The 25,866-nt window shown below is 48.7% G+C and overlaps 4 protein-coding genes across 5 annotated transcripts in view; all 4 read left to right on the forward strand.

Moving 5' to 3' along the window:
- Nucleotides 1-392: 392 nt before the first annotated feature.
- cth1 (cysteine three histidine 1) lies at nucleotides 393-1,980 on the forward strand. The gene is made up of 2 exons (XM_062449214.1): nucleotides 393-719; nucleotides 941-1,980. Exons 1-2 carry the CDS (start codon nucleotides 711-713, stop codon nucleotides 1,886-1,888), a joined length of 957 nt encoding a protein of 318 aa, XP_062305198.1. The 5' UTR covers nucleotides 393-710; the 3' UTR covers nucleotides 1,889-1,980.
- Nucleotides 1,981-2,879: 899 nt separating this feature from the next.
- taf6l (TAF6-like RNA polymerase II, p300/CBP-associated factor (PCAF)-associated factor) lies at nucleotides 2,880-7,084 on the forward strand. 2 transcript variants are annotated; one of them, XM_062449740.1, is made up of 12 exons: nucleotides 2,880-3,021; nucleotides 3,450-3,640; nucleotides 3,727-3,813; nucleotides 3,931-4,081; nucleotides 4,190-4,240; nucleotides 4,326-4,420; nucleotides 4,725-4,799; nucleotides 4,903-5,123; nucleotides 5,257-5,389; nucleotides 5,519-5,647; nucleotides 5,755-6,233; nucleotides 6,402-7,084. In XM_062449740.1, exons 2-12 carry the CDS (start codon nucleotides 3,494-3,496, stop codon nucleotides 6,736-6,738), a joined length of 1,905 nt encoding a protein of 634 aa, XP_062305724.1. In that variant the 5' UTR covers nucleotides 2,880-3,021; nucleotides 3,450-3,493; the 3' UTR covers nucleotides 6,739-7,084. The 2 variants fall into 2 exon arrangements, with proteins under 2 accessions (XP_062305724.1, XP_062305725.1); XM_062449741.1 differs by lacking the exon at nucleotides 2,880-3,021 and adding an exon at nucleotides 3,112-3,268.
- Nucleotides 7,085-7,128: 44 nt separating this feature from the next.
- kcnk7 (potassium channel, subfamily K, member 7) lies at nucleotides 7,129-9,184 on the forward strand. Its single transcript, XM_062449742.1, has 3 exons — nucleotides 7,129-7,631; nucleotides 7,816-8,211; nucleotides 8,385-9,184. The coding sequence occupies exons 1-3, from the start codon at nucleotides 7,238-7,240 to the stop codon at nucleotides 8,717-8,719; spliced, it is 1,125 nt and encodes a 374-aa protein (XP_062305726.1). The 5' UTR covers nucleotides 7,129-7,237; the 3' UTR covers nucleotides 8,720-9,184.
- Nucleotides 9,185-12,615: 3,431 nt separating this feature from the next.
- Nucleotides 12,616-25,866, forward strand: part of ehbp1l1a (EH domain binding protein 1-like 1a) — a 31,429-nt gene continuing 18,178 nt past the window's right edge. The window contains exons 1-14 of the mRNA XM_062449246.1: nucleotides 12,616-12,940; nucleotides 16,705-16,762; nucleotides 17,200-17,295; nucleotides 17,406-17,459; nucleotides 17,683-17,861; nucleotides 17,946-18,064; nucleotides 18,549-18,608; nucleotides 20,334-20,564; nucleotides 21,250-21,468; nucleotides 21,586-21,831; nucleotides 22,262-22,837; nucleotides 23,069-23,293; nucleotides 23,449-23,508; nucleotides 23,620-23,740. Of these exons, the coding sequence (XP_062305230.1) occupies nucleotides 12,837-12,940; nucleotides 16,705-16,762; nucleotides 17,200-17,295; nucleotides 17,406-17,459; nucleotides 17,683-17,861; nucleotides 17,946-18,064; nucleotides 18,549-18,608; nucleotides 20,334-20,564; nucleotides 21,250-21,468; nucleotides 21,586-21,831; nucleotides 22,262-22,837; nucleotides 23,069-23,293; nucleotides 23,449-23,508; nucleotides 23,620-23,740 (2,348 nt within the window). The 5' untranslated portion in view covers nucleotides 12,616-12,836. The remainder of the gene's footprint in view (nucleotides 12,941-16,704; nucleotides 16,763-17,199; nucleotides 17,296-17,405; nucleotides 17,460-17,682; nucleotides 17,862-17,945; nucleotides 18,065-18,548; nucleotides 18,609-20,333; nucleotides 20,565-21,249; nucleotides 21,469-21,585; nucleotides 21,832-22,261; nucleotides 22,838-23,068; nucleotides 23,294-23,448; nucleotides 23,509-23,619; nucleotides 23,741-25,866) is intronic.

A 25,866-nucleotide genomic window follows, 5' to 3' on the forward strand; every position in this document is an offset into this window, starting at 1 on the left:
GGAGACCTAATGCAACCTTTTAGTTTAATGTCATATAACCTATAGTTGAATTTACTGAATCATAAGTGATGCAAGCTGGTAGAAGGAGGTTTAAAATATGTATTTTCTTTTTCAATCACGTCAGACCAATTTCATTACCACGTTTAATTATTTAACAGACAGTATTTAATTATCACGTCACTCAGGTGTGAGCTTTATCTCCTGCAATTGGGGTGAGAATTGACACAAAGTAGGTGTGTATGTACCCTGTAAGCTTGCCGTTTGAAATCAGGCATTCATTGTTTATTGAGCCGTGACAATGCCTAATTTGATAAGGGGTCTTTTCCTACTGGTTTGCGACAAATTAACGTAACGAACCTATAACCGGATTGGCTTGCTTCGAATAGAATGGGCTACTAGCCTTCCGGCCATGATTGGTTAATTCGTACAGCCACTGACGTTCAACGTTGCACAGCTGATCCTCATTTTAAAGAGAACGCGGGAGTAGGAATTAGGTCAAGTTAAAAGGTTGCGGATACAGAGGGTTATTGCGTGCTACTCAAAACAAAGCAGTGTAGTACACGTCGTGGTGTGTGCATCTTAATACACTTGTAGATTAGGGTTACTTTTAATTATATTGCTCTCTCCAAACAACAGCGCCTGACGCATTTTTGGAGAGGCATAACGGACATACAAGAAGCAGTCCGGTGATTAATCCTCAATTCGCGATCATGTTTGAGGTAATTGTTTGAACATGGCTTTAAAATACGAATTTACGTTGTGTATTTAAGATGTTCTCAAGTGTTGGAGCGGGTTATGTGCAATGTCGGTTTTGCCATTGTCACAATATTGGGACAATAAAGCCATGGTCTCATTGCCATGGCCGTCAGCCTAACATTTTCTTATAACATATGGTCTACTGCCTCCAACACTAATCCTTTTGTCATGCTCTTTTCCTCAGACCAGTGATGACATGCTCATGTTTCCCTTTGAGGAGGAGATGGTAAACAGCCTTTTCTCTGAGGAGACCATGGATGGTAAAGTCTTGTCGTTGGCAGAGTCTCTCCTGCCCCTGGTCGAGTCTCCCTCCTCGCCACTGATCCCCTGGATGTGCTCCACGCGCTACAAGACGGAGCTGTGCAGCCGCTACGCTGAGACTGGCGCCTGCAAGTATGCCCAACGCTGCCAGTTCGCCCATGGTCTCCAAGACCTCCACATGCCCTCTCGCCACCCCAAGTACAAGACTGAGCTGTGCCGTACGTACCACACAGCGGGCTACTGCATCTACGGCACCCGCTGCCTGTTTGTCCACAGCCCGAAGGAGCAACGCCCGGCCTGCCGCAGGCGCAGAAACGTCGCCTGCCGCACCTTTGTCTCTTTTGGGGTGTGTCCCTTTGGCACGAGGTGCAACTTCATCCACGTCGAAGGCCCTGGAACTGCCACCCCAGATTCTGACAGTGCAGAGGAGGAGAGAAGCCCCCTGCCTGTCCCCTCCAAGCCCCTGGCACATCCCCAGTCCCAGGAGTGGAAGCCCCGAGGGGCCCTGTGTCGCACCTTCAACAGCTTTGGCTTTTGCCTCTACGGCACTCGCTGTCGCTTCCAGCACGGCCTTCCCAGCGCCGTCAAAGGCTCTCACCACAGCCAGACTAGCTCCTCTCAGCTGGCTGGGGGAGCCATGTCTCCAGGCTCCCTGTTCTCCTCCTCCTGCTCCTCGCCCACCTCGACCCTGGTATCCCCCCTGGACCCAGAAGACTCCTCACCTCTGACCACCCCAGCAGAGCAGCCCATGGCCCACAACGCCTTCACCTTCTCCTGCCAACACCTCAACGACCTGCTGCTCCCTCTGGCGCTCCGCCTGCAACAGCTGGAACAGTCAGACCACATCTATAAGGGGGCTGATGCCCTGTAGTTACGCTAGTGCAAGGGATAATTAATGAACTAGTTTAGTTAATATTATAATTGTGTAACCCATTGCACCTTTCGTCCATTTTGTTTTGTAGCAGTTGACAGGATGATTGTATTTGACTGACCTTTTTAAATAATTTTTAATTACTCTTGAAATTCACAGGCCCAGAAACTTTTTGTTCAAATTTAAATTGGACTTTTTTAAACTTGTACATATGGATACTTTTTATACAATATTAATGTTGATATTTATGAATATTGTTAACTTAATGTTTTCATTTTAATATGAGCCTGAAATAAATCAGTGTTGAGTCCTTAACATTCCATTGTTTCACTGTTTTGTTTAAAAATCCATGTCGGTTTTTAAAAGGGGGAAAATGACTTCAGGGCAGCCTCCTTGATCTGTACGGACACAGCCACCACCTTATCAACCTTAGCCTTATAAAAGCTTTACTTGCCAGTCTAAGAAGCATTAGGCTACTATTGGAAGGCACGCTCACCAAGCTGTTGGAGGCAGTCAGACATCCTGGCATGCCTGATTCGTGACAGGCTGGAGGAGGATGGGGTGTTTCAAGAAACTGCCTGCTTTCTGCATTGCCATCTGGCGCTCATGTGCTACCCAGGTTGTTGAACTAAGGACAAGTGACCTTATTTGAGGGCAGTACAAACACCAGCAGAGGTGGTCGCAGTTGCCTGCGCGGCATCAGTTGCGAACTTGGCGTAGGGGATGCGGCCCTTGAAAAATAACTGATTATTGATCATTTGTCTCCGCCATCAATACAAAATTGCCTAGCAACTCCGCTGCACTGTCGCCAAGCAACACTTCCTACACAAAAGCACTACTGGTGCAGTACAGTGCAAAAGCAAGTACTGGTCTAGCAATCCCGATGGGGAAACGAAGTTCGATACTACAACACTGGGCAACTGAAAGACCGGACAGTGATGGAAGGGTTCTGCTTCAAGGTGAGGGATTGGTTGAGAGCAAGGGACGTATGTTTGAGTGAAATTCGATTGCACCAATCATGACTGAAACCTAGCCTCTATCCGGAATATGTCAACAGTGCACATCAAGCGAGACTTCTGTGCACAATTTTGAATGTATTTTCCCAGCCAATTTAATTTCAACTACTTAAGCGGGTAAGTGATTGATCAGTGTGATACCCCCTTACAATCTGGCATCTCAGTTTACTTTTGTGGTGGGTGGGTGGGTTGTAAATGAACTATGAGACACACAGTGAGTCCTAGACGTAGTTAGCTCTAGCTAACTAGCTACAGTAATGTTGCTTGGGAATGTAGGCTACTAGCAAATACTAGCTACAGTACCCCTGTGATCACCAGTTACACCAGCTATTTCTTCCAAATCTTAACGTTACCAAAATATCTGGTAAAATGCGAACTTCTTTATTGGTTATATTATAGCCTACAACGAGTCATTGCACCGTCGATTTTACGTTGAAAGCAATAACCTATCTCAGATAGCTATTTTGTTGACTAATTGTCTACAGCGAATAAGGTAGTGTGCAAAGTCTATCCATTTGCTACAGATAGTTTGTATTTGTCTTCAGATCTTTCAGCAGAGCTGCGGGTCAACCGGGAAGGCGCCGTGAGCATGGCGGACCGGGAGGAGAGGCGCTTCGCCGAGGTGCCCAGGGAGTCTGTCAAACTCATGGCGGAGAGCGCTGGAGTGGAGCTCACCGACGACGTGGCTGCCCTTCTGGCTGAGGATGTGTGCTATCGGCTCAGGGAAGCCACACAAGTAAATACAGCAGGAGATGCCTATCTCATGGATGTCACACCATAAATCGCGAAAATAACATGTTGTGTATGTGTGCTCCCGCACAGAGTAGCTCGCAGTTCATGAGGCATGCAAAGAGGAGAAAACTGACCGTTGAAGACTTCAACAGAGCACTGCGCTGGAGCAATGTGGAGGTGAGAGTATTTGCATGTCTATCTTGCTGTGTCCTACCTTATCTCATTGTAACCACACCCATACCTATGTTTTCATGGTCAGAATCGAACTTCCTGTGCTCTGTTGTCATCTGCCAGGCTATTTGTGGCTATGGTGCCCAAGACTCCTTACCATTTCGGCCCATCAAGGAAGGGGAACTGTTCTTTGTGGAAGACCGTGATATCAATCTGGTGGAACTGGCTCTGGCCACCAACATACCTAAGGGTTGTGCAGAGACCATGGTTAGAGGTAGTTAAGTCATATAAATGACTGGTTTCACCCTTTGCATGCATCACCACATCTCTTACAATCACATTAACGGCGTTCATGCTTGACTGTTATCGTTTGCTTTGCCAGTGAATGTGTCTTACCTGGATGGGAAAGGCAACCTGGAGCCACAAGGAACTGGTAAGAGATTAAAGAGATGATTGAAGACAGTTCAGAATGATGTGTGTGTGATAGAGAAGCTAAACTTGTCTTGTCTCCCTGACAGTCCCCAGTGCAGTGCAGACTCTCTCGGACGACTTGCTGAAGTATTACCAACAGATCACTCGTGCTATCCTCGGAGAGGACCCTCACCTCATGAAGGTATGTTTACATTTACATTTAATCATTTAGCAGACGCTCTTATCCAGAGCGACTTACAGTAAGTACAGGGACATTCCCCGAGGCAAGTAGGGTGAAGTGCCTTGCCCAAGGACACAACGTCATTTGGCATGGCCGGGAATCGAACCAACAACCTTCTGATTAATAGCCCGACTCCCTAACCGCTCAGCCATCTGACCCCAATCTGATAGTATGTTACTATTGAAGAATGTGACTGAGAGTCACAACTCAAATAAAAAGGTGACTGAAAGAATGATCTGTAACATTTCCTGTGTTTCTCCCATAGGTGGCTCTGTTGGATCTCCAGTCCAACTCCAAAATCGCCGCCCTTCTCCCGTATTTTGTTTATGTCATTAGCGGGGTACGTTACACTGAATAGATGTCATAACATCACAAACTTACACCATGTCACTCCATCAAATGTTCCATCTGGCCTAAACCCTGTTTCCTGCCTCTCCCCTCAGGTGAAGTCGGTGAGCCATGACCTGGAGCAGCTGAACAGGCTGCTCCACATGGTGAAGAGCCTGGTCCAGAACCCCTACCTGTACCTGGGCTCCTACGTGCGCAGCCTGGTGTCCAGCGTCATGTACTGCATCTTGGAGCCCCTGGCTGCCTCCATCAACCCCCTGAACGACCACTGGACCCTACGCGACTACGCCGCCATGCTCCTCAGCCACATCTTCTGGTGAGACGGCGCCACAGAGGGGGAGACTTGAGCCTGAGATTAACCTTCGACTCTGGATCAATTTAGCCTAGTTGGTACCTGGAGATGATACTGTCCTCTGTATGTCATTGTTTGAATGGCTGTGTGGATATAGGACCCATGGAGACCTGGTGAGCGGTCTGTACCACCAGATCCTGCTGTCCCTCCAGAAGGTTCTGTCCGACCCGGTCCGCCCCCTGTGCTCCCACTACGGGGCGGTGGTGGGGCTCCATGGCCTTGGCTGGAAGGTAACACGCGCATCCCTCCTGTGTCATCCCTGCACACTATATATATATATATATGTGTATATATATATGTGATGTATCAAATGTCTTCAACTCTGTCTTATTTGTGTGTGTGTGTGTGTGTGTGTGTAGGCTGTTGAGCGGGTGCTCTATCCCCACCTACCTGCGTACTGGGCAAACCTGCAGGCTGTACTAGATGATTACTCTGTGTCCAATGCCCAGGTCAAAGCAGACGGACACAAGGTCTATGGAGCCATCCTGGTGAGCAAAACATATCTCTCTCATGTGGTTTAAATAAGGAAAAGACTGGACGAACCCCATCTGCTACCACTGTGTGTCAACCAGCAACCCCCTCCCTTCCCCTCCAGGTGGCAGTGGAGCGTCTTCTGAAGATGAAGGCCTTGTCCCTGTCGCAGCCTGCAGACACGGCACAGCCAGGCTCCGGTGGTGGAATGGGCTTCAGGGTGAGCTCCCCTGGGCTCAGCCCCCCTCCCGAGCCCCTCTCAGAGCCCGCACTGGGCATCGCCAGCCACCTCCAGGCCGGCGGGGCGGGCTGCCCCTGGGAGGACTGGACGGCCGTGCCCCTGCCCGCCATGTACGGAGAGCTGTACTCCTTCTTCGGGGACAGTCTGGCGGTCCGGTTCAGCACAGGACCAGGGTTGGGAGGGTGCCCCCCTTTGCCCCCGGCCCTGTCTGCCGACACGAGGAAAGAGCCGTCCGGCTCAGCGGCCAACCCGGACACCGCCCGCAAGATGCCGCAGCTGACGGCCAACCTGAACATCAGCCCGCGCCAGGATGGCAGTCCTCGGGCGGAGCCGGCTCCACCCAGCCTGGCTGCCCCTGGGAGGTAAACGCGCATCTGCATCTGTGCTTCTGATTTCCGAACATTTCAGTTTGCGCCGCTTGTCTTGGAAGTTCTTCATGATTTATCTTGATTCTCTGTGTTTTTACTTCATAGTCTATTCCTGCCTTAAACGTCTTTTTGTTTGTTTGTTTGTTGTGCTTCTCCATCCAGGTCCCTGGCTCGCTCCTCCTCCTCCTCTTCGGTCCAGCGTTCCCGCTCCTCGTCCTCCAGGCCAGGCCAGCGCTCTGCGGGGCTGTCCCGCGACGTCTTCCCCAAAGCCCGCTTCCCCCCGCCCCAGGCCGGGCCCCCTGCCTTCTCCTTCCTCATTGGTGGACGGCAGATGGGCCGCCGTTGCCAGGGCCGCCGTTTCCAGACCAGCTTCAGCCCCCAGCCCCAGTCCACCGTGCCGCCTCGCGCCTACGCCCACAAACTTCCTGTCATCGGCAGGGTGGGCAAGCCCGTCCGCCGCTGGGCCTGTTCTCATTACTCCCTCCACCTGCCCCTCTGAGAGAGGTGAGAGGTGGTTGGAGAGGGGGAAATGGAATTTGGCTAAGCTGCTACTCTGCAGTTTGTTGTTGACTCATGCCCTATGTATACTGACACTGAAACCAAGAGACAGCCGTAAGCCAATAGCTCAGTTTCTGAGAAGAGAACCCTTCCGTCCCAAGGAGGTAGGGGAAGGAGACGAATATGTTTCAATATTGGAATTAGGCCCAGTGGGTGGAATTGCAGTTGGCAAGGAAAAAACTTCTAAAGCTCAACTTCAACAGTATCTTGACTATTATTTTCCTATCACGTGTATGTAAAATCCTGTACATATTCCATTTCATGGAATAAAAGGTGCTACAATATCACTCCATCTTTTCTTCTACATTTGGAACATCAGCACATGTCGATGGTTAACTGTTTTACTTCCATTGTTTTGACCCAATGGATTTCTCATAGCCTAAAGGAATGGGATACCGACCTGTCCCTTAAATATTTAAAGGTGAATAGTTAATGTGAGTATGGCTATTTGGTTTCAGTGGGCTCCAGGCTGCTCCCAGATGGCCAGTCAAGCGACGATGGTCCGCTGGCTGGAAGCTTGTCGGCATTTTTGCCGTGTCAGGTCTTTCTGGTTTCTCGTTCTCGGCTATGTTCTCTTCACCCTCTTTGGTGGGCTGGTGTTCATGGCCATAGAGATGCCCGTGGAGAAGACCCTGAGAGCCGACGTCCAGGAACTGAAAGAGAGGTTTCTAGAAGGGCACAGGTGCGTTAAAGAGAGTCAGTTGGACGACCTGCTCAAAAAGGCGCTGTCGACTGACCAGCGGGGGGTTTCTCTCCTGGAGGCGAGCAGTGAGGAGCTTCACTATGATTTCACCTCCTCTCTGTTCTTCGTCATTGTCACTCTGTCTACTACAGGTAAGACGAGAACTACTGATGTTTACAAGAGCCCTCATATTTACACAGGGTATTGTGTTTCAAAATAGTGCTGATAACGTATCAGAGAGTCTGATAAACCGAGATTGGGCCTTGTTGATTCCAATCAGCACGATGCTTTCTGTTTTTTCCTTTCTCTCTTTCACCCTCTCCCTCTCTCCTGCAGGGTACGACTTCTTCACCCCTATCTCAGAGGAGGCCAAGCTCTTCTGCATATTCTACTGCACCCTGGGCATCCCCCTGACCCTCTTCCTCCTCTCCTGCCTCTCCGACTTCCTGCTGCCCCTCCTCACCCACGGCCCTGTCCGCCACCTCCAGACCCACTGGGGGATGCCCCACTCTCGGGCGGCGCTGCTCCACACCTGCCTGCTGGCCCTCGTCATAGCGACGGTGCTCTTCCTGCTTCCTGCCATGGTCTTCTACTTCCTGGAAACGGAGTGGAGGTTCCTGGACGCGCTGTTCTTCTGTTTCCTGACTCTGAGCACCATCGGCCAGGGCGGCTACGCGCCGGGAGCCAGCTGGGAGCGGAGCTCCAGGGAGACCCTCAAGCTGCTCACGACCTGTGAGGCAGACTAGAGAGATCCCATTTCCAAATGCACACATGCTTGATAATGTGATCATACCTGTTTTTTATGTACTTTGTGGTAAGATTTGAGTGAAAATGAAAATGTCTCCTTATGGCGTTGGTTGTATTATTATAATTTTTTTACATGGATTTTGGTGTTGTCTCCCCAGGTTATTTGATGTTTGGCCTCATTGTGCTTCTGGCGTTCCGGGACACGGCCCTGGAGGTGCCTCTGGTCCAGGCGCTTTTCCGGATGTTCTCCGGCCCGAGGGAGGGAGAGCTCAGGGGGATGGACCTGGACGAGATGGTGCTCGGTGGTGACTGTGGACCCTCACGACGCTGCTACGAGGAGCCCCAGTACTCTCTCCCCATCTCGACCATCTCCTTCTGCCCCCTGGAGCAGCAAGGAATCCCCTCACCTGACCAGCCCAACCCTCCCCCTCTGGAGTACCCTACCTCCACCTCTGAGCCTGGGTCTACCTCCTCTCCAGACCCAGATACATAGATCCGATATGCTCCACCCGGTACAAACTACAATCAGCTCCAAAAGGATATGGACAGTGGCACTGCTATTTTGTCTTAGAACTCCTTTGGGTTGATTTCACATTCTTCAATGGCTATTGTTTTGAAGTGCAGACTCAGTCTTTTTCCATTCATACTGAGAGAACAGCTTAGAAAGTAAAGCCTTTTTGTACATGTTATCCCTCATTTAAGGTGCCAAAAGTATGGGAGGAGCAGTTTGACACTTTCTCAGCAGATGGGAATCTATATTAATATGACCACAAGGTGGTAGGCTAAACAATCTTTCTGAATTGTCCTATTTACTGATGCAGTGTGATTGTTCCATTTTTTAACAGTCCCTTTGATTAACAGATCATTGTACAGGCATGTTTGATAACAGGGGTGGGGTTAAGACAAGTGTGTGTTAGCACCTGTTCTATTGTCGTCTCTGCTTGTAGTGTAAAATACAGTTGAGTGCTAACAATAACAGTGTTCTATGCCAGTGTGTTCGTCAAGCCAAATAATCATATAATTAACTGTTAACCATGGCTACACAAGCTAACACGATAATTACTGGACTGTCTACATTGTAACAAGCCCCTATGGGCTGGTTGCTACTTTGTAGCATAGCATTGTGGTCAATGCTCTAGTTGTAGACTTAGTTATTGCCACGGCATTCACATCATTGACTTGCAGTTCCAATAGAGGAGTGCAGCTCTGTGGTTTGACAGTGGCTCGAGTCAGAGCTGCTGCTCTTGTCCCTCTATGGATGTGCTTGTGTGAGAGGGGCCCTTGGGCCACAATGACTCAGCCTGTGCCCAGTACTGGTAGCCCTGGCACCTCCTTACACACACACGCAGGCACACACAAACAGTGTAAACACATTCCCAGAAGTGCGTATTGGGTCATGCTGCTTATTAGGTCATTCTGAGGATGCTTTGACTTGATGCAGCCGACTGTGAATGCACTGAAGCGATAGGAGGGAGTTTGAGAGTAGGGGATATTTTTGTGCTCGTCAAAGCTTGGACATTATAAATTATTATTTGGAAAGGATGTCAACACAGTATGCACTTGAATGCATTGAGAAACATTTCATCGAATGACATGTTCTTAAATCATGCTAAATGTATCGAGTTTGTACATAATATCAGTTATCCAGTCAGTCCTTTTTTGTGTATAGCTGAGTCACAGGTTTAATCTCCTCAAATCCAGTTTCCGTTTCAACTGTGAAGTGGACAGACCGGTCAAATGGTCAACCAGGTCATCTGTGAGGTAAGTCATCATGACAGGCGTGTGTGGACCTAAGTGGCACGTTAAAGCTGCTCACACACACAAACACACACAGTCTCCATGTCGCCTCTCCAGCCAGCTGAGGGGTCACATGGGACCTAGCACCAGGTGGAGAATCTGTCACTTTGACAGAGTAGGGGCTTCCCTGCCAAGTCGCTGGATCACCAAGCTCCATGGGCCAGGATCAGTGGCTAGTTGTTGACATATCTTCACATTATTGACATGCAATAGACTATGCCTGTGATTTATAGTACCACATTCAAAGGCCAAAGGTAGAGCCAGACCTATGTTCAGATGGGATATACTATTTCTCAACTGCTTAAATACACGGTCTTTTGATTAAATAAGTATGAACAATGATGGTAGTGATTGTACATAGAAGACCGGGTCTTTCACAAAAAGCTTTGTGTGTTGCCACATTGATTTGACCTTGATAACATTTCCTTGAGAGTGTGTCCGGGTTCTCGATGGCTGTCTTGTTCTGTGGTTTTGATGGACAGAGGGCAGGTGTGTAGCTGAGCGTGTCTATATATACACAATGTGTATCAAGGTCGGGGGACTATGAGAGACAACGTTGGTGAGGACGCTCTGCTCTCTTCCGACCAGTCAAGCGTCTCCACACGTCCTCTCGAGAGACGACACGTCGTGGCCTTTTTTCAGTTGAGAAACTCAGTTTCTCCTCCGTCCTCGTCGTTTTCAGTTTGTATGCTTGATTTCCAGCTTGAGTTTTGAGCGTGTGACTAATGGGACTGACTTTGAAAGGGAGAGACGACTCCCACCATTGAGTGACCTTATTTACCGTTTGACAGGATGCTTTGAACCACCCGTGTGACTAAAACATTACACATATTAATCTTATACCATCACACAATGAGACCTTATGTATCCTTATCAGAGGATGATTAGTCACTCATTGGTGAAAGCAACTTGTTGTCTTCCGCCATTTTGGCTCATACATCATTGGATGTTAGATTTACAGCACTGCCCTCAAGTGCCCCACCACTCAACACACACACACACATCCTCTAACCCAGGTGGCAGTCACTCACCCTCTGAGGAAAACAGGAAGCAGTAAGAACCAATGGGTGGTCAACCGACAGGAAGTAGATTGTTGCTGAAAGATTTCTTCCTCTAAAAAAAGACACCCACAAAGGTGTCAATTAGAGAGATGTATGCTCGTCTGTCTGACTGACTACATACCAGAGTCTGGACTAAGTTAAGTAACCGTAACACTTTGCCTGGCTAGAATAGTCTGCTATTGTTTGAGCAGCTTGTCAGGTATGCGTTCCCTCAAACTGATGTATGGGCCGGTCATCCTTTTGGAGTTTCCCTCCAGTTCATACCATTTGAACTGATTGTGACCCCAATCTTCAAGCTTTTAATCCCAACAACCTCTGTGGGTTGTTGGGATAGTATGACATAGTATACTATACTAATCATCCAGCATGTTCTTTAGCTGGAGTCAGCTTGAAAGAATCTCAGCGTATACATTTTCTTTCTTTTTTGTGTGTAAATTTCCAGATGGAATGTTCTGTACACAAGCAGCTGCACAATGTGTACTTACTAGGCAGAGAAATGCCATTCCAATAATAGTTTCTGAGATAAACATAACCACGTCTTAATGGACTTTTGGCAAGTGACCAGCTAAAAGAGGACTTGGTTTTCCCTGGTGTGCCGACCCCCTTCCATTCTTCCTTATTTCTTCCTTTATTCTCCCACCCAAATCCAGCTGTTTCCCAGCAGAAACCCTGCTTGGGGAACTGCTGAGAGGGAGGATGTGCTTGCACAGACAAGGGAGGTTACGTCCACAGAAGGGAGATTTAGGAGCATCACTCTGTTAACAGGGAACTGAGCACAAACAGTACAAATGATGTACTTAGCAACACCTGCCCAGTCTAGACACTAGTGCCCACTGCCCACATAATATACCCACATATATAAATGAAACCTAAATAAACATGCATTTTGAGTGCTGCATGCTGATATGATCAGACATAATTTTAAATGGTAATATATCTATAGATATGTTATATATTAGTAAGAACTGGACAGACAGTTAGAAAGGAAAGAGTGATACTGTCTTTCTCAGAGCTCAAACCTCCCCAGCTGCTAGTATCTGTCGGCCACCGATTATAAATAAACGCTGGCGTAAACTGGAAAAGTCCCCTTCACTGACTGACAGGCTTTCAGTAGTTGGCTATATGCTTTTTAACTAGCATGTTGCTACTCTGACATTGCAAATGCGAAAATGTCCTTATGTAGTGTTTTGACACCCAATGTGTAGGCCTACATGCTATGTTGAATTTCCCCTCAGGTGTTTATGTGCCAGTTTTGCATGCAACCATGCCCCCCAGTGCATTTTAGACTCTGAAAGATGAATTGCTTCCCATCCTCGCCCTCCCCTCTTCAACTGCACTGGCAAAGCAAGCCAAGATAGAAGGACAAAATGGGCTTTCCTGTTTTCAACCAATGATCGACATTTCTTCAACTTAAAACAAAAACACTTGAATTGAAGCATGAATCAACAGTGACTATATAAATCATTGTAGCCTATGCAAAACTGTGTTTGATTACCCAAGTATTACAGCTGCGTGGAGTTGGGCTGTTGCTGTGAAGATCTGTCGCCGCATGCATTTGTTTTGCCAGTTTGACATTTGCGACATGTGAACACTGCAGTCATTGGGACATCGACGCACTCGCGCTACAGGCGGAGAAGTGCTGTCTGTCTTCTCAAAATACAAAGTAGGCTACGAGGAGGAGGACAGAATACAGCCGTGTGGATTTTAACAAATGTTTCTTAATAAGTACTTGAGAATTTTTTAACGTAAAATATGACTTCGGTTTGGAAAAGACTACAACGAGTCGGCAAGAAAGCCTCGAAGTTCCAGTTTGCGGCGTCCTTTCAAGAGCTGATGATAGAATGCACTAATAAATGGTAAGAATATGGACTCCTCAGACTATCAAGATGTAAAAAAAATAATGCTAGTCGCAATATTTGTCAGCGTGAGTATAGCTTTTGGAGTCAGAATAAAGTCAGTTTTAGTTTCGTATATGGAAAAATAAACTGCAGATTTGAGTCTATACGATTGCTTATTTTATTACGGGCTATTTGCCTCGATTTACTTCTCAAACGTAGTAAGTAGCAACATTTTTCTCTATGATTTATGACAGTGCAATATTACTGTGACCTATCGATTTTGGTGAAGGCGTGCCGCTCTTGTATGTGCCCACTTCCGCATTTACCGGCTATATAGGTACTCTTTAGCATGTTCCCATCCTAATTATCACCTAGCTGCATGAAAATCCGAGGGACTCAGATACCTTTTTTTTTGTTGCTAGCGAGACATTTGTGAGGTGTCAACGTGGTTTAGAGCCTACAGCAGGTGTCTGGGCTCGGAAGGACGATGAACGTCCCTATCTTCAGTACAATCATTGTAGCACATAGCTACTTATGTTACATAGAGTACATGGGTGTCTTTCCCCCCAAAGGTCTCGCTGAGGAGCAATATAATTCTGATGGCGTGACATACCTAGTTTTGTCCAAACCAGTGTTGGGGCCATGTTACTCCGAAGTCTAAGAAGCTCTCAGGGGTGTAGGTTTCATCATACATTTTACATTATACACTTTTCGAAAATAGCAACTCTGTGCCAACTCTTTTAACCCTCGTGCTGCCTTCGGGTCACATGACCCAAAGGTTCATAACGAACCATCGTTGTCTTTACCCAATTTTACCCAATACAAAAACAAATAAAAATAATTTTCTTTTAACCTTCGCAATGTGGGGGGTCTGAGACAGCCCAACGGTTAAAAGAAAATGCTTCACTTTGTTTTTGTATGCGGTAAAGTTGTCGCAATACGACGGTGGGTCACAATGACTGATGGGTCAGAACGACCCGAAGATAACACAAGGGTTAATAAGATATATTTTTATTTGAGAGCTCAGTAATTAAAAAGCTGTCCCACCCACATATGAAAACAAACCTACACCACTTAGTATCATTACAGTATCAACAGATGGGAAGTATTGATGTAGCCTGTGCAGTTCCGAAGGGTTCCAATCGATGCTTAGCTTTCATGCGTTTCTGGAACCTAAGTAAGGAGATAACATCTCTCAAGCTAACATGGAGGTTCATTGGATAAGGCAGTTGATTAGTCATGTATTGGACTGCCGAACTGAGAGTGCAGTGTACGTGGTGCCTTAATGCGCTGATCAAATCACTAAATCGGATTAAGTCCTGCATATGACCGCTGACTCGCATCCGAGTGCATTCATGGGAATGAACACACACAGTCAGACAGACCAAATCCAGCATTGGGTTTATAGGGTTAGACCACATGCAGGAAGGGTATGTATGCAGTTGGCAGAGGTCTGTGGCGCTCAGTCGGACTGTGGGTGATGGCTAGTGGGAGTAGCAGTAATTACATTAGCATTACTCCTCTTAGCATAGGCCTCCTATCTCCTAGCCCAGGCTCACAGGGTATCTGTGCTTATCTTTTCTTCCTGCAATTCGAGGAACTAGTTTTGCTAGCCTTAACACGTTTTGAATTCCTGGTTGGTTTTTATGTATAATGAACCATCAGGATCTGATGTGGTTTATAACAGTCTCATTGACGAGATAAGTCATCCTGAATCTAATGTAGGGCCCTTTTTTTCTTTCACACTTGTGATTTAGACCATCCTTTATGGCGCACAGCCTGCATTCACAGGCCTGCATTCCATATACTGTATGAGTAGTCTGTGTCATGGCGTAATGTTAGTTTTACCTGTGATAGTGTATGTTTCCTGGTAGAGTTGCTTGTGGTTGTCAGGCGTCTCTTGGCCACAGTTTTTTGTATAAAAAAAACAAGACAAAAAAAACGTCTGTTTGGTGTTTTAAGGCAAGTAAATCAAGATGGATATAAGCTAGTCATAATTTGAAAACCATCCTAGGGCAGAATAGACCAACAGCTTGTTGTCATGAGAGACAAAAACACACAGTGGACAGCGTTATGCTGTTCTGGTTCAGGAAGAATGTGTAAAATGTGGATCAGTTAGAAATGCCCTGTTCAACCTTGACGCGTGTGTGTGTTTCCCCAATGCTGAAACACACAGCGCTGTACACATGATGGGGTTGAGAATGTCCCGTTCCTGAACTGCACCACTCAGACCTATAGGCAGTATGGGTCAGTGACACCTTCCAAAGGCTAACCCGGCGTCTTTTCATAATGCACACAACGTTCCAGTTGACCCACATCACAACCTGGGCAAGTTTGCGGAGCAACACGTAACATGGCGTCAGGTTTGGATGGCGCGGATAAGAATGAAACTACTTTCATTTTGTGACATTTAGGCCCACAGCGTGGAGGGTGGTAGGTATATCACAAGTTACCTAAGTATTCAACAGGTTTATTTCGGTAAACCCAGCCCCCCCCCTCTCCATCTCCACCAGCCCCCCCCCTTGCCCCCACCGCTTTCTGCGAATGCCCTTTCCCTCCAATCCGGGCAGCTGCTATAACTGGCGTGCAACATGATCCTGAGGCCCTGTCCCAGTGTTACCACAGCCCCTCTCCCTGTCCTTCCATCCAGCTCCTACTTAGTCAGCCTCGCGCGCATGCGGGCCCATGTGCTGAAAACACCTAACATTACAATATCTCCTCTAAGTGTATTAGATTAACTTGAGAGGCTGTCATCGTCCGGCTGTACTGGCCTGAAAGGACATTTTATAGGGCAAGACCGTGGGGGTGACTTTGTTGTGTGGTTTAGAAACAACAATTATGACCAAACAGCACTAGACCGACCTGCACTGAGGTGGTCGTGATAAGAATAGAGCAGGTTTGGCTAGCAACCACCCACTTAGGGTACAGGTAACAAGCAGGTCCTTGATCCCAGTATACTGTTGTTTGTTGCTAGGGCCGCGCCCTACATGAATAAAGCCCTGAGGACTCAAAACTGGAAAAAAAGCCAAACGTGCCCCAGCCAAAGTGTCTCATGCAAGCAGCAGCTTGGATGGATATTCAGGCATTATGGAGACAAACACAGTACACAGACACACACAAACATACACACAGAGCAGGGGAAGGGTCTGTGATACCACACACCAGAAGGGATGAACAGGAAAACACACGTACACACACAATTGTTTATGTTTTCCCTCCACAGGAAAATTCTTTATCCCTGTGTGTATACGTGTGTGTGTGTGGGGAGTCACAAGATGCACCTCTTTAGGACTAAGCCTCCCATCACTACTGTGTTTATGCAGCAGACAGATGTGTTTGTTTGTTTACACTCAAGAGTCAGACATGGGATGTGAGGAACTCATGTCTGTGGGAACCTCAAACAACAAATGTATTTTGAACAATATCTCGCATCAGAATGTAATTGCACCAGACCTATAGAATAATTCCTAGCACATGTTTATCCATGCGATTCATAGTATGTCCTTACGTGTCATGCCCTGAAGAAATGGGATACTCAAGCAGTCAGCCCTGTCAGGACTGCAGAAGTTTCCACGTAGTATGACTATCGTAGGTGCTCTTGTTTTTAAGTGTACATTACCCTGGGTTAGATGGAGAAAGTTCATACTGTACAGATATTTGTGTGTTTCATGTGCACATAGGTGTGTTTGTGCTAATGCAGCACATGGTCGTTCAACAGTGGCGATGACAACACATACTAGATCATTGTGAACGTATAATAAGTGTCTTTGATTCCGTCTCAGGCAACCAGACAAACTGAGGGTGGTTTGGACCAGGAGGAATAGGCGGCACTGCTCCAAGGTATGATGGGAATGGGTTTATCGGGTTCAGGGGTTTATTTAAGTTGAAATGTTTCATCCAGTCAGCCTTCCCAGCGCTGCTTGTGGTCCCTGGACTCTCTCCTTCTCCTCCTCCATCCGCTTCTCCTTTTCCCTCCTTCCTCCTTCACACACAGCTCCTCTCTGTCTTCCACCTCTTCGTCGTAGTCTTCTTCTCTAAACATTTTGAGTGATATTGGGGCCTGTCTGTGCTCCCCCGAGCCTTTCTGCCCCCCACTAAAAAACATGGCGGAAGCCCCACCTGCACAGGGAAGGACAAAAGGCAGAGACTCGTTTCTCTGGTGGACTCCCTGGCATGCGTGTGTGTGTGTGCGTGTTCTGCTGCTCCCTGCACACGTGTGTGTGTGTGTGTTCACATTTAGTCAAATAAAGGATGGTTGTCTTTCGTTTCCTCCTCAGCTCCATGGGTGGCAGCCAGGAATCAAGAACCCTTACAGGGGGGTGGTGGTGTGGCAGGTCCCGGAGAGCCTGGACATCACCGTCACCCTCTTCAAGGTAGGACCAGGCCGCTTCCGCTCTAGGCTGCACGCTCGCCTCGTTTCAGTTGAGATGGGTTGAAAACGAAGAAAAAAGCGGTGTCTTATTTTGAATATCTGATCTGCCAGGAACCAACTGCAGATGAATTTGAGGACAAGGACTGGACATTCGTCATCGAGAGTGTGAGTTTGTGAGAGATGCTGACATCCGTTTTGGATGTCTTTCTAACCTAATCAAATCCTTATGTTCGGTTACCTGGGAGACAACAAAAGTTTCAGTTTGAGTGTATTCTTCTTCAAATGTTATTAGGAGGGAACAAAACATACTGGATTTAAAAAAAGTACCCTTTCGGTTTGAAAAGAACAGCAGTGAAATGACCCGAGGTCTCCTTTCCACCTCCCGCAGGAGACGAGAGGTCACAGGAAGGTGCTGGCGTCGGCCGACGTGAACATGAGGAAGTTCGCCAGCGCCACGCCGGTCCAGTACGACATGACGCTGCAGTTCAAGCCCGTGTCGGTGAAGGTGGTGGAGGCCACGCTCAAACTCACCATGTCCTGCGTCTTCCTCAAAGAGGGCAAGGCCACGTGAGTGCTCCTTCAAAACCGCCGCTCGTTTGCCGCCCGCGTCGGTCGCGTGGGACGCGCTTGGTGACTGTCTGTGTCCGACAGGGACGAGGACATGCAGAGCCTGGCCAGTCTGATGAGCCTGAAGCAGAGTGACATTGGGAATCTGGACGATTTCAACGATAGTGACGAGGAGGAGGAGCGGAGGGGAAGCACTGGACAAGGTACCTGAGGCTCTATGATATTACTATGACATTGTGCACAGTCAGAACTGAGCTAAAGGACGTTACATCGCAAGTATGTCCAGTTCTTACCAACCATGTAAGCTAGCATAAGCTATAAAGGTGGTTGAAGCTGATTCGAAGGCAATTGAATAGGTCCAAAAGCGCTGGCAAAGGCTCCCATGGTGACACATAGTCACAGGTAAACAACTGTCATTCGATCTGTTTACAGATGACAGGCTATTTTCGATGGTCGAGGTTTCAAAGGATTGTGCAATACATCACTGTGGTTCCCTCCCTCTCTAGTCTCCCCTCTCTAAAAGGAATCTGAAATGTCCTCACTTTTAATTCAACGAACGCTGAACCAAATCTCCTCGTGGGCTGCCTAGAAAACCAGTTCTCTTTTTGCTCTGCTTACTTCCTGTTCTATGGATATTATACCTGAATGAAATATATTTGTTTCTCGCTCCTTTCTTTTCTCTGAAAGGTCCAGTTCCTCCAACAAGAAGGATACACGACCAGGCGTGGAGACCTGTGTTTGACTCAGGTATTTCAGATCAACTGAATAACTCCTTCTTTCCCCCGTGCTTATGTTTTTCAATCATGGGCAAAGCCATTTATTTGAAATGAGGATATTCGTGGGTCATTGTTGTGAATATTGACTCTCAAACTATTCCTAACCATTATTCATTTATTTGGGTTAGTTTGATGAATTATATTCACTGAAGCTGATGAATATTGATCTCATGAGGTTTCAAATAATGGTATACTGCCACATTGCTCCCTAATTCTGGATCAGATACTCTCTACAGATCAAACGTTGTGCACATACAGTTTCATATGTGCACAACGGACTGTCAGATTGTCCTGGTTTGTCCTATCAAACTGTATTCATTGAATAGCAGAGCTAGTGTTAGTGTTAATGAAGAAGGTTGTTGATAGCAGTGGTTCACGCACTTTGTCTGCAGTGAGTATCTGAGTGCTGTCAATCTCCATTCCTTATATTCTTTCATTCTTCCTCCTTTCTCTTTCTTTGCACCTGCTGTCTTGTTCACTATTCTACCTTCCTCTTCCTTCCGCTACGATGTTCTGCTTTATTCCTTCTTTTCTTCCTTTCTTTCCTCCATCCTCTCCTACCCTTCTCTCATCCCCCATCTCCTCCCCCCTCTCACCCCCCATTCATCCCCCATCTCCTCCCCCTCTCTCACCCCCCACTCATCCCCCATCTCCTCCCCCTCTCTCACCCCCCACTCATCCCCCATCTCCTCCCCCTCTCTCACCCCCACTCATCCCCCATCTCCTCCCCCTCTCTCATCCCCCACTCATCCCCCATCTCCTACCCCTCTCTCATCCCTCACTCATCCCCCATCTCCTCCCCCTCTCTCACCCCCCACTCATCCCCCATCTCCTCCCCCTCTCTCACCCCCCACTCATCCCCCATCTCCTCCCCCTCTCTCACCCCCCACTCATCCCCCATCTCCTCCCCCTCTCTCACCCCCCACTCATCCCCCATCTCCTCCCCCTCTCTCACCCCCCACTCATTCCCCATCTCCTCCCCCTCTCTCACCCCCCACTCATCCCCCATCTCCTCCCCCTCTCTCATCCCCCACTCATCCCCCATCTCCTCCCCCTCTCTCACCCCCTCTCTCACCCCCCATCTCCTCCCCCTCTCTCACCCCCCACTCATCCCCCATCTCCTCCCCCTCTCTCATCCCCCACTCATCCCCCATCTCCTCCCCCTCTCTCACCCCCCACTCATCCCCCATCTCCTCCCCCTCTCTCACCCCCCACTCATCCCCCATCTCCTCCCCCTCTCTCATCCCCCACTCATCCCCCATCTCCTACCCCTCTCTAATCCCCCACTCATCCCCCATCTCCTACCCCTCTCTCATCCCCCACTCATCCCCCATCTCCTCCCCCTCTCTCATCCCCCACTCATCCCCCATCTCCTCCCCCTCTCTCACCCCCCACTCATCCCCCATCTCCTCCCCCTCTCTCACCCCCCACTCATCCCCCATCTCCTCCCCCTCTTTCATCCCTCACTCATCCCCCATCTCCTCCCCCTCTCTCATCCCCCACTCATCCCCCATCTCCTCCCCCTCTCTCACCCCCCACTCATCCCCCATCTCCTCCCCCTCTCTCACCCCCCACTCATCCCCCATCTCCTCCCCCTCTCTCACCCCCCACTCATCCCCCATCTCCTCCCCCTCTCTCACCCCCCACTCATCCCCCATCTCCTCCCCCTCTCTCATCCCTCACTCATCTATCACAGAGATGGAGTGTAGCTCGGGTGTGCCTCCCACCTCTCTCCTCTCCCGCCCCCCCCTGCCTGTCCCCCCCGACCCCTCTGCTCCACCTGGCCCCCCTACCCGGCCCCGCCCCGCCGGCCCAGCGGGCGGTGCCCAGCCGGCCCGTCCCTCCGCCTATGCCTACACTGTGCCCGCCTTCACCCGCGCCCACCCACCCGCTCTGCCTAAAATCTTCCAGCCCACTGCTGGCACAGGTACTGGACAGACTGGCTAATCAAGGATAGACTCGAGTTACTGGGGGGTCGACTTCACAGTATTGATTCAAGGATCACATTGAGGATCACTTGAAAACCTGTCTCATCTGGACCTTCAGTGTTTGACTTTCTTTTACTTTAATCCCGAGAACTTCAGGGAAGATCTTAGTTTTATATCAAACGTTCAAAAATATCTACCGAGATAGCAGACTGGTCTGACTTCTTTGTTAGATTAGAGTACGCTGTAGATAACCGACTGGTCTGACTGCTTTGTTAGATTAGAGTACCCTGTAGATAACAGACTGTTAGCCGTTGTTTGTTTTTGTAATGAGTCTGAGGCGCCCCCTACTGTTTGAATAGGTTTAGAGCACAGGTTGAATATGATGCAAGCCAACCCCAGCAAGAATGGACAGAATGCTCCTTGCGACGGGCCCAGCATAATAATTTTTTTCGCTGTGACTGAAAAGCCTCCTTCAGAGTTTATAACAAAAGGTTTCTAGGGGAAGTTGCCTCATTTCCTTAGCAACCACCCTAGCTCACAGTGAATCAGAGGGGCGACATATTTGATCATTTTTGGCATTTGTCCAACTACATCTTGTTTCTTGCTGATGTAAGTTTACTCTGCTCTCCCTCTCTCCTTCCTTCCTTCCCTCCATCCACCCTCTGCTCTGCTCCTTTCTCTCAGTGCCCATCTCTGTTCCCCGGAAGGCTCAGGGTCACCGTAGCGACCCGGCCTCCGACTCGGCGCGTCTAGACGAGGGTCAGACGGTGTGCGTGCTCCCCTCCTTCACGCCGCCGTCGTCCCTCTCTGGCTCCCTGACCCGGCTGTCCTCCTCTCCTCTCTCCTCCTCCCCCTCCTCGGCACCCCTCCGTCCTCCCTCATTCTCTGACATCCCACAGACAGGTAGTGTGTCTGACACAGCCACTGACTGTGGAACACGACATCTGTTTCTCTGTCCTTCTCTCTTCTCCGCCTCTCATTGCCCCTCCTCTCTTGGTCCCCCTCTTCCGCCTCTCTCAGCGACCTATGCGACTGCTCGCTCCAGCGCCTGGAGGCCTCAGAGCGTCCCTTCCTTCTCCGCCCTCCCCTCCTCCGCCGGCTCCTCCCCTCCCGGCGCTCAGCCCCTCCCTGTGCTCCGCCGGCCCAAAGCATACCTCACCTCATTAGCGGAGCCTGGTTCTGCCCCCAAAGCCTACCTCACCTCACTGGCCGAGCCGGGCTCCGCCCTCACCAGGCCTACCAGTCTGCCCTCTGCCCCTGACACAGGTACAGCATAGGCCATTGGCTAAAGACCTTGGAGTTTCTCCAGGTCGTTATAAATGGTCTGGATGGATAGTTAGATGTGGCATGTACAGCATCTGGAATAGTGTTTTTAACGTCTCAGGGTCCACATTCATATACGAGCTGTAGATCGCATGATTGTGAACGGGACCACTGTCATTACATGTCATTTTAGGAAGTCCCTTCTGCCTATTCTACTTTTCTCTGGTGTAAATCGAGGCTTTGCTGTTGATTCTTTTCTCTGTTTTCTTTTCCAATCTCAATCACCTCTCTCTACTGCCCATGACCCCCACACCATTTCCCTCTTCCTCTCTTTTACCCTCTCTTTTTCACCTTCACCCTGTACTACTTCATTGCCATCCCTCCTTTTCTCATCCTCCCATCTCTCCATTTCCTGTCTCCCTCCTTCTCCCAGTACCCTGGCAGAGTGAATGGAGATCACCTCAAACCCTGGCCCCCTTATCCCCACCCGCTCTCTCCCCTAAATCCCTGCGCCCCTCCCCCCATGACTCTGTGGATAACGCCCCCCTTCAGAAAAAGCAGTGCATCGAGACCCCCTGGAACTCGGCCTCTCCTCCGTCCGCACCTGCCCCAGCTGGGCTTTCAGCCTCCGCGTCTCTACCTCTCCTTCCCCCACCCTCCCCTTCTCATCCTGCATCCGTTCCCCGGTGCGTCCCTCCCTCACCTGCTGAACATCCCTACTGCGCTCTGTCATCCCCATCCCGTTCCCCCTCCTCCTCCTCCTCCTCCACCCCTGTCCCTTCCCCCTCTGGCTCTCAGACCCCGTTTTCTGAATCTGTGTCGTTCATTCTCTCCCTTCCTGCATCTTCCTCCTCCTCCACCACCACGCTTTCCTCTCCCTCCGTTTCCTCCCTGGACCCTCTCCCTCCCCCTGTCCAATACTGGGACTCCCCCCCCGGATCCCCACCTGTTGCTCTCGGTGTTGCGCAATGTGCCGCCGGTCCTGCTCCGCCCCATGTCTCCCAGTCAGGTACTGAAGCTCCACACTAAACTTTGCACCCCCCCCCCAAACGTTAGCGACGTAAGAATGCCTGTCTAACCACTCTAAACATCCCGTTTTTAACCAGGTGACTGATATTCTTATCGAAACTACTCGGCCCTCCATTTATACTCTACTTTGTCCAACTCTTCCTTTTCCTCATCCCCCCTCCTTCCTTCTTCCTATGTCCTACTCTTTTCTCTTCCCTTCACATCCTCTTAGCCTCCCTTCCTGCAGGTCAAACCCCTGACTGGAGGCTCCAAGCCCTCCCTAGTGAGGCCCGCTCCAACGTCAGAAGGTCCCATGTGACCTCTTCATCTGGAGCCCGCCCCACCCCCTCTCTCTCCTTCTCTGCTCCTCCTATGCTCTGTGCCCCCCCCGATCAGACTCAGTCCCCCATAACCCCCCAGGAACCTGTCACTGCTCCCCCCCATGAGCCTGACTCAGGTACTAGACCTCAAGGGACACATAAAGAGTTCACCTATAACCTGTGGCTCCAGCTAGCTTGACTAATTGAAGCGGTTGCTGGCTTCCAGCGGTTTTAACGTCAAGACCAGCATTTGTTGAAGGTCACTGATCCAGTCATGTGTCTGGTCTTTCAGATCTTCACAGACATCTGTGCACACTGGCTGAAGAGGAGTACCCAAATGTTCCACCTACTGGTGAGTAGAACTCAATTCAACCACAGTAGACAAAGGTGTCATCTTTATTCCGAGGAGGAGAAACTCCTCTGGATTCTCTCCAGCCACTGACCTCAGAACTCCTAACCACAGGAATAGTCAATAACGCCGGTAATAGGCCAGACCCAGACAAGACGCCATTGGCCAGGCCCTATGAAAAAAGGCGGGAGGCTCCGCAAGCGTATGGATTGGAGGTTGTCAGGGGAACTGCTGGGTGAGTGGATCGATGTAAACAGAGATGTTTGATGTGATTAGACACTCTATCCATGGTCATAATTCCTCCAAACCTAAACTTGAGCTCACTGGTTGCTGATTGCAGCCAGCTATCCACAGTCGTTGTGGATTATCTGTATATCAGCTTTATATTTCAACCATCTATACAGTGTTTGGTCCAAATTCTGTTTTTGACTATTCTTGTTATAAAGAACTCTTTTTGATACACTGATGTATGAGTGTGTTTAGAGGAATCATGTCAAATTGCTTGGAATAGCTGGTGTGGTTTTAACCTAAGCATCTCCTTTTACTAACAATGGCTAGCATGGTCTGGTTTATATGAGCACTGACAAGTTTGTAAACAATGTGAAATGTAGGACATTTGAAATCTCTAAAATGTTAATATGACCTCATTAAAAACATAATATCAAACAAAATTCGGACTAAATGAGTTTTATGTCACAGTGGACTTCAGCACAACATGAGATAACGAGTAAATAGATCAATTTATTTATTGGTATTATTTGGATGTCGCTTTGTTGTTTTGGAGTGTCTGCTAAATGAATCAAATGTAAATATTTGCTTTTGTTGTGGCATTTAGTAGTATAGATACACTATCATGAACTAGATCTAGACAGTATATAATCACAGTTGTGTTGCGTTGCTGTTGGTGTATTGCATTTCTGTCAAATGGGCCTTTTTGGAAACTCCCTGAATGTTGATCACATCCTGTTGTGTGGCAAGTTTCCTGTAGCTGAAGTCATGTTGCAAGATGTGACGAGGTCACTGCTTGCTTTGTGCCTTGGGAGTTTCTTACAGGGAGGGTGTTTTAGGCTTGTTGGCAGCACTGTTCTAGCTGTAGTAGAAACTTAGTGATACTTGTGTTGAAATGCATGAGCATCATGTTATGGTGTGTAGACTGTGTTGTTTATATCAGACTTGGCGGTCAAAGCTTGCTTTTAACTTCATTATTGCTATAGAGATATAAATCTCCATCCCTGAACTCTGACCTTGATCTGTTTGTCCCTCAGACCTGAGAGCATGACCTCTGTGCTGCCCTTTAGCCCCAGAGCACCCTCTGCCCCCCAAGTCCCATATTTTGAGATGCCAAAACCTGTCAGGAATCAGGCAGAGGCCATGCCAACAAGGGTGCTCCCCAACCCCAAACCTAAAACCAAACCCAAACCATCAACACGTCCCATCCCCTCCTCACCTGAGACTAAGGCTGGCCTTTCTGAGCCCACATTCACTTCTGCCATGGAGCCACTGGTCAAACCAAGGAGTCACATGACCAAGATGTCCATTCAGATTGGCACAGCATCAGGAAATACTGAGTCTGTTCAGTTCACTCTGAAGCCACCCTCTAAGAAACAGAAGATGCGCTCTTCCAAAACTGTTCTTTCACCCTCTATGAAACATGGGCCTGACATTGCTCACACAGAAAGGAAAGATGCAAAGAAAGAGCAGGATCTGAAAGTTGTCCCTAAGACAACTGCTCCCACAAACGTAGGACAATCTGAAGTCATACCCAGGGATTGGGGGTAAGTGTGGCATAGAACACAATACTCCTCTAACTCATATGTGTAATGCTCATTCAGCTTGTGTAAACAATGTTCTAGACTTAATGTATACAGTATACATGTATATAGAACGGATGTATTGTATTCTCATTTGAATACAGTCAGATTGAGATTAAGTGTTCCACATGGCCTGACATATTTTTGTTGGTGTGCTTGTCCCTTTAGAACTGAAAGCGTGGACACATTGCTTCCATCTTGTCCAAGAGTTGCCAGTTCTCCTGGTTTCCCCTCCACAATAGTAACCAAAACATCAGAGGCACACTCTGACCATGGGTCACTTGACAAGAACCCACTTAGGGAGAGGCCTCTGAGAGAGAGCCCCAGAATCACTCCAGTCAATCAGAAATCCAAGGACAACATGGCCTCCATGGTGACAAGCAGTCCCGGGGTGGCTACCATCCCCGGTTTTCCCTCCGCACTCCAACACAAAATGGAAACCCCAGAACTCCAAATGGAGCCTCTTAAAGTTAACCTGGCACCATGTGCCACAACAGTATCCAGTTCAGCAAGTTTGCCATCAAAGCAGCCAAACAAAACTGCTGAGTTT

The sequence above is a fragment of the Osmerus eperlanus genome, chromosome 23 (assembly GCF_963692335.1).
Source record: "Osmerus eperlanus chromosome 23, fOsmEpe2.1, whole genome shotgun sequence".
NCBI lineage: Eukaryota > Metazoa > Chordata > Actinopteri > Osmeriformes > Osmeridae > Osmerus > Osmerus eperlanus.

What these genes read in the sequence shown, in the direction of transcription:
- taf6l (XM_062449740.1), top strand. Translation starts at nt 3,494, where the DNA reads ATGGCGGACCGGGAGGAGAGGCGCTTCGCCGAGGTGCCCAGGGAGTCT. An exon ending in TGCGCTGGAGCAATGTGGAG is followed by an intron (nt 3,814 to 3,930) that starts GTGAGAGTATTT and finishes GTCATCTGCCAG; the next exon opens with GCTATTTGTGGCTATGGTGC. An exon ending in TTGTTTATGTCATTAGCGGG is followed by an intron (nt 4,800 to 4,902) that starts GTACGTTACACT and finishes CTCTCCCCTCAG; the next exon opens with GTGAAGTCGGTGAGCCATGA.
- kcnk7 (XM_062449742.1), top strand. Translation starts at nt 7,238, where the DNA reads ATGGCTATTTGGTTTCAGTGGGCTCCAGGCTGCTCCCAGATGGCCAGT. An exon ending in TGTCACTCTGTCTACTACAG is followed by an intron (nt 7,632 to 7,815) that starts GTAAGACGAGAA and finishes TCTCTCCTGCAG; the next exon opens with GGTACGACTTCTTCACCCCT. An exon ending in CCTCAAGCTGCTCACGACCT is followed by an intron (nt 8,212 to 8,384) that starts GTGAGGCAGACT and finishes TTGTCTCCCCAG; the next exon opens with GTTATTTGATGTTTGGCCTC.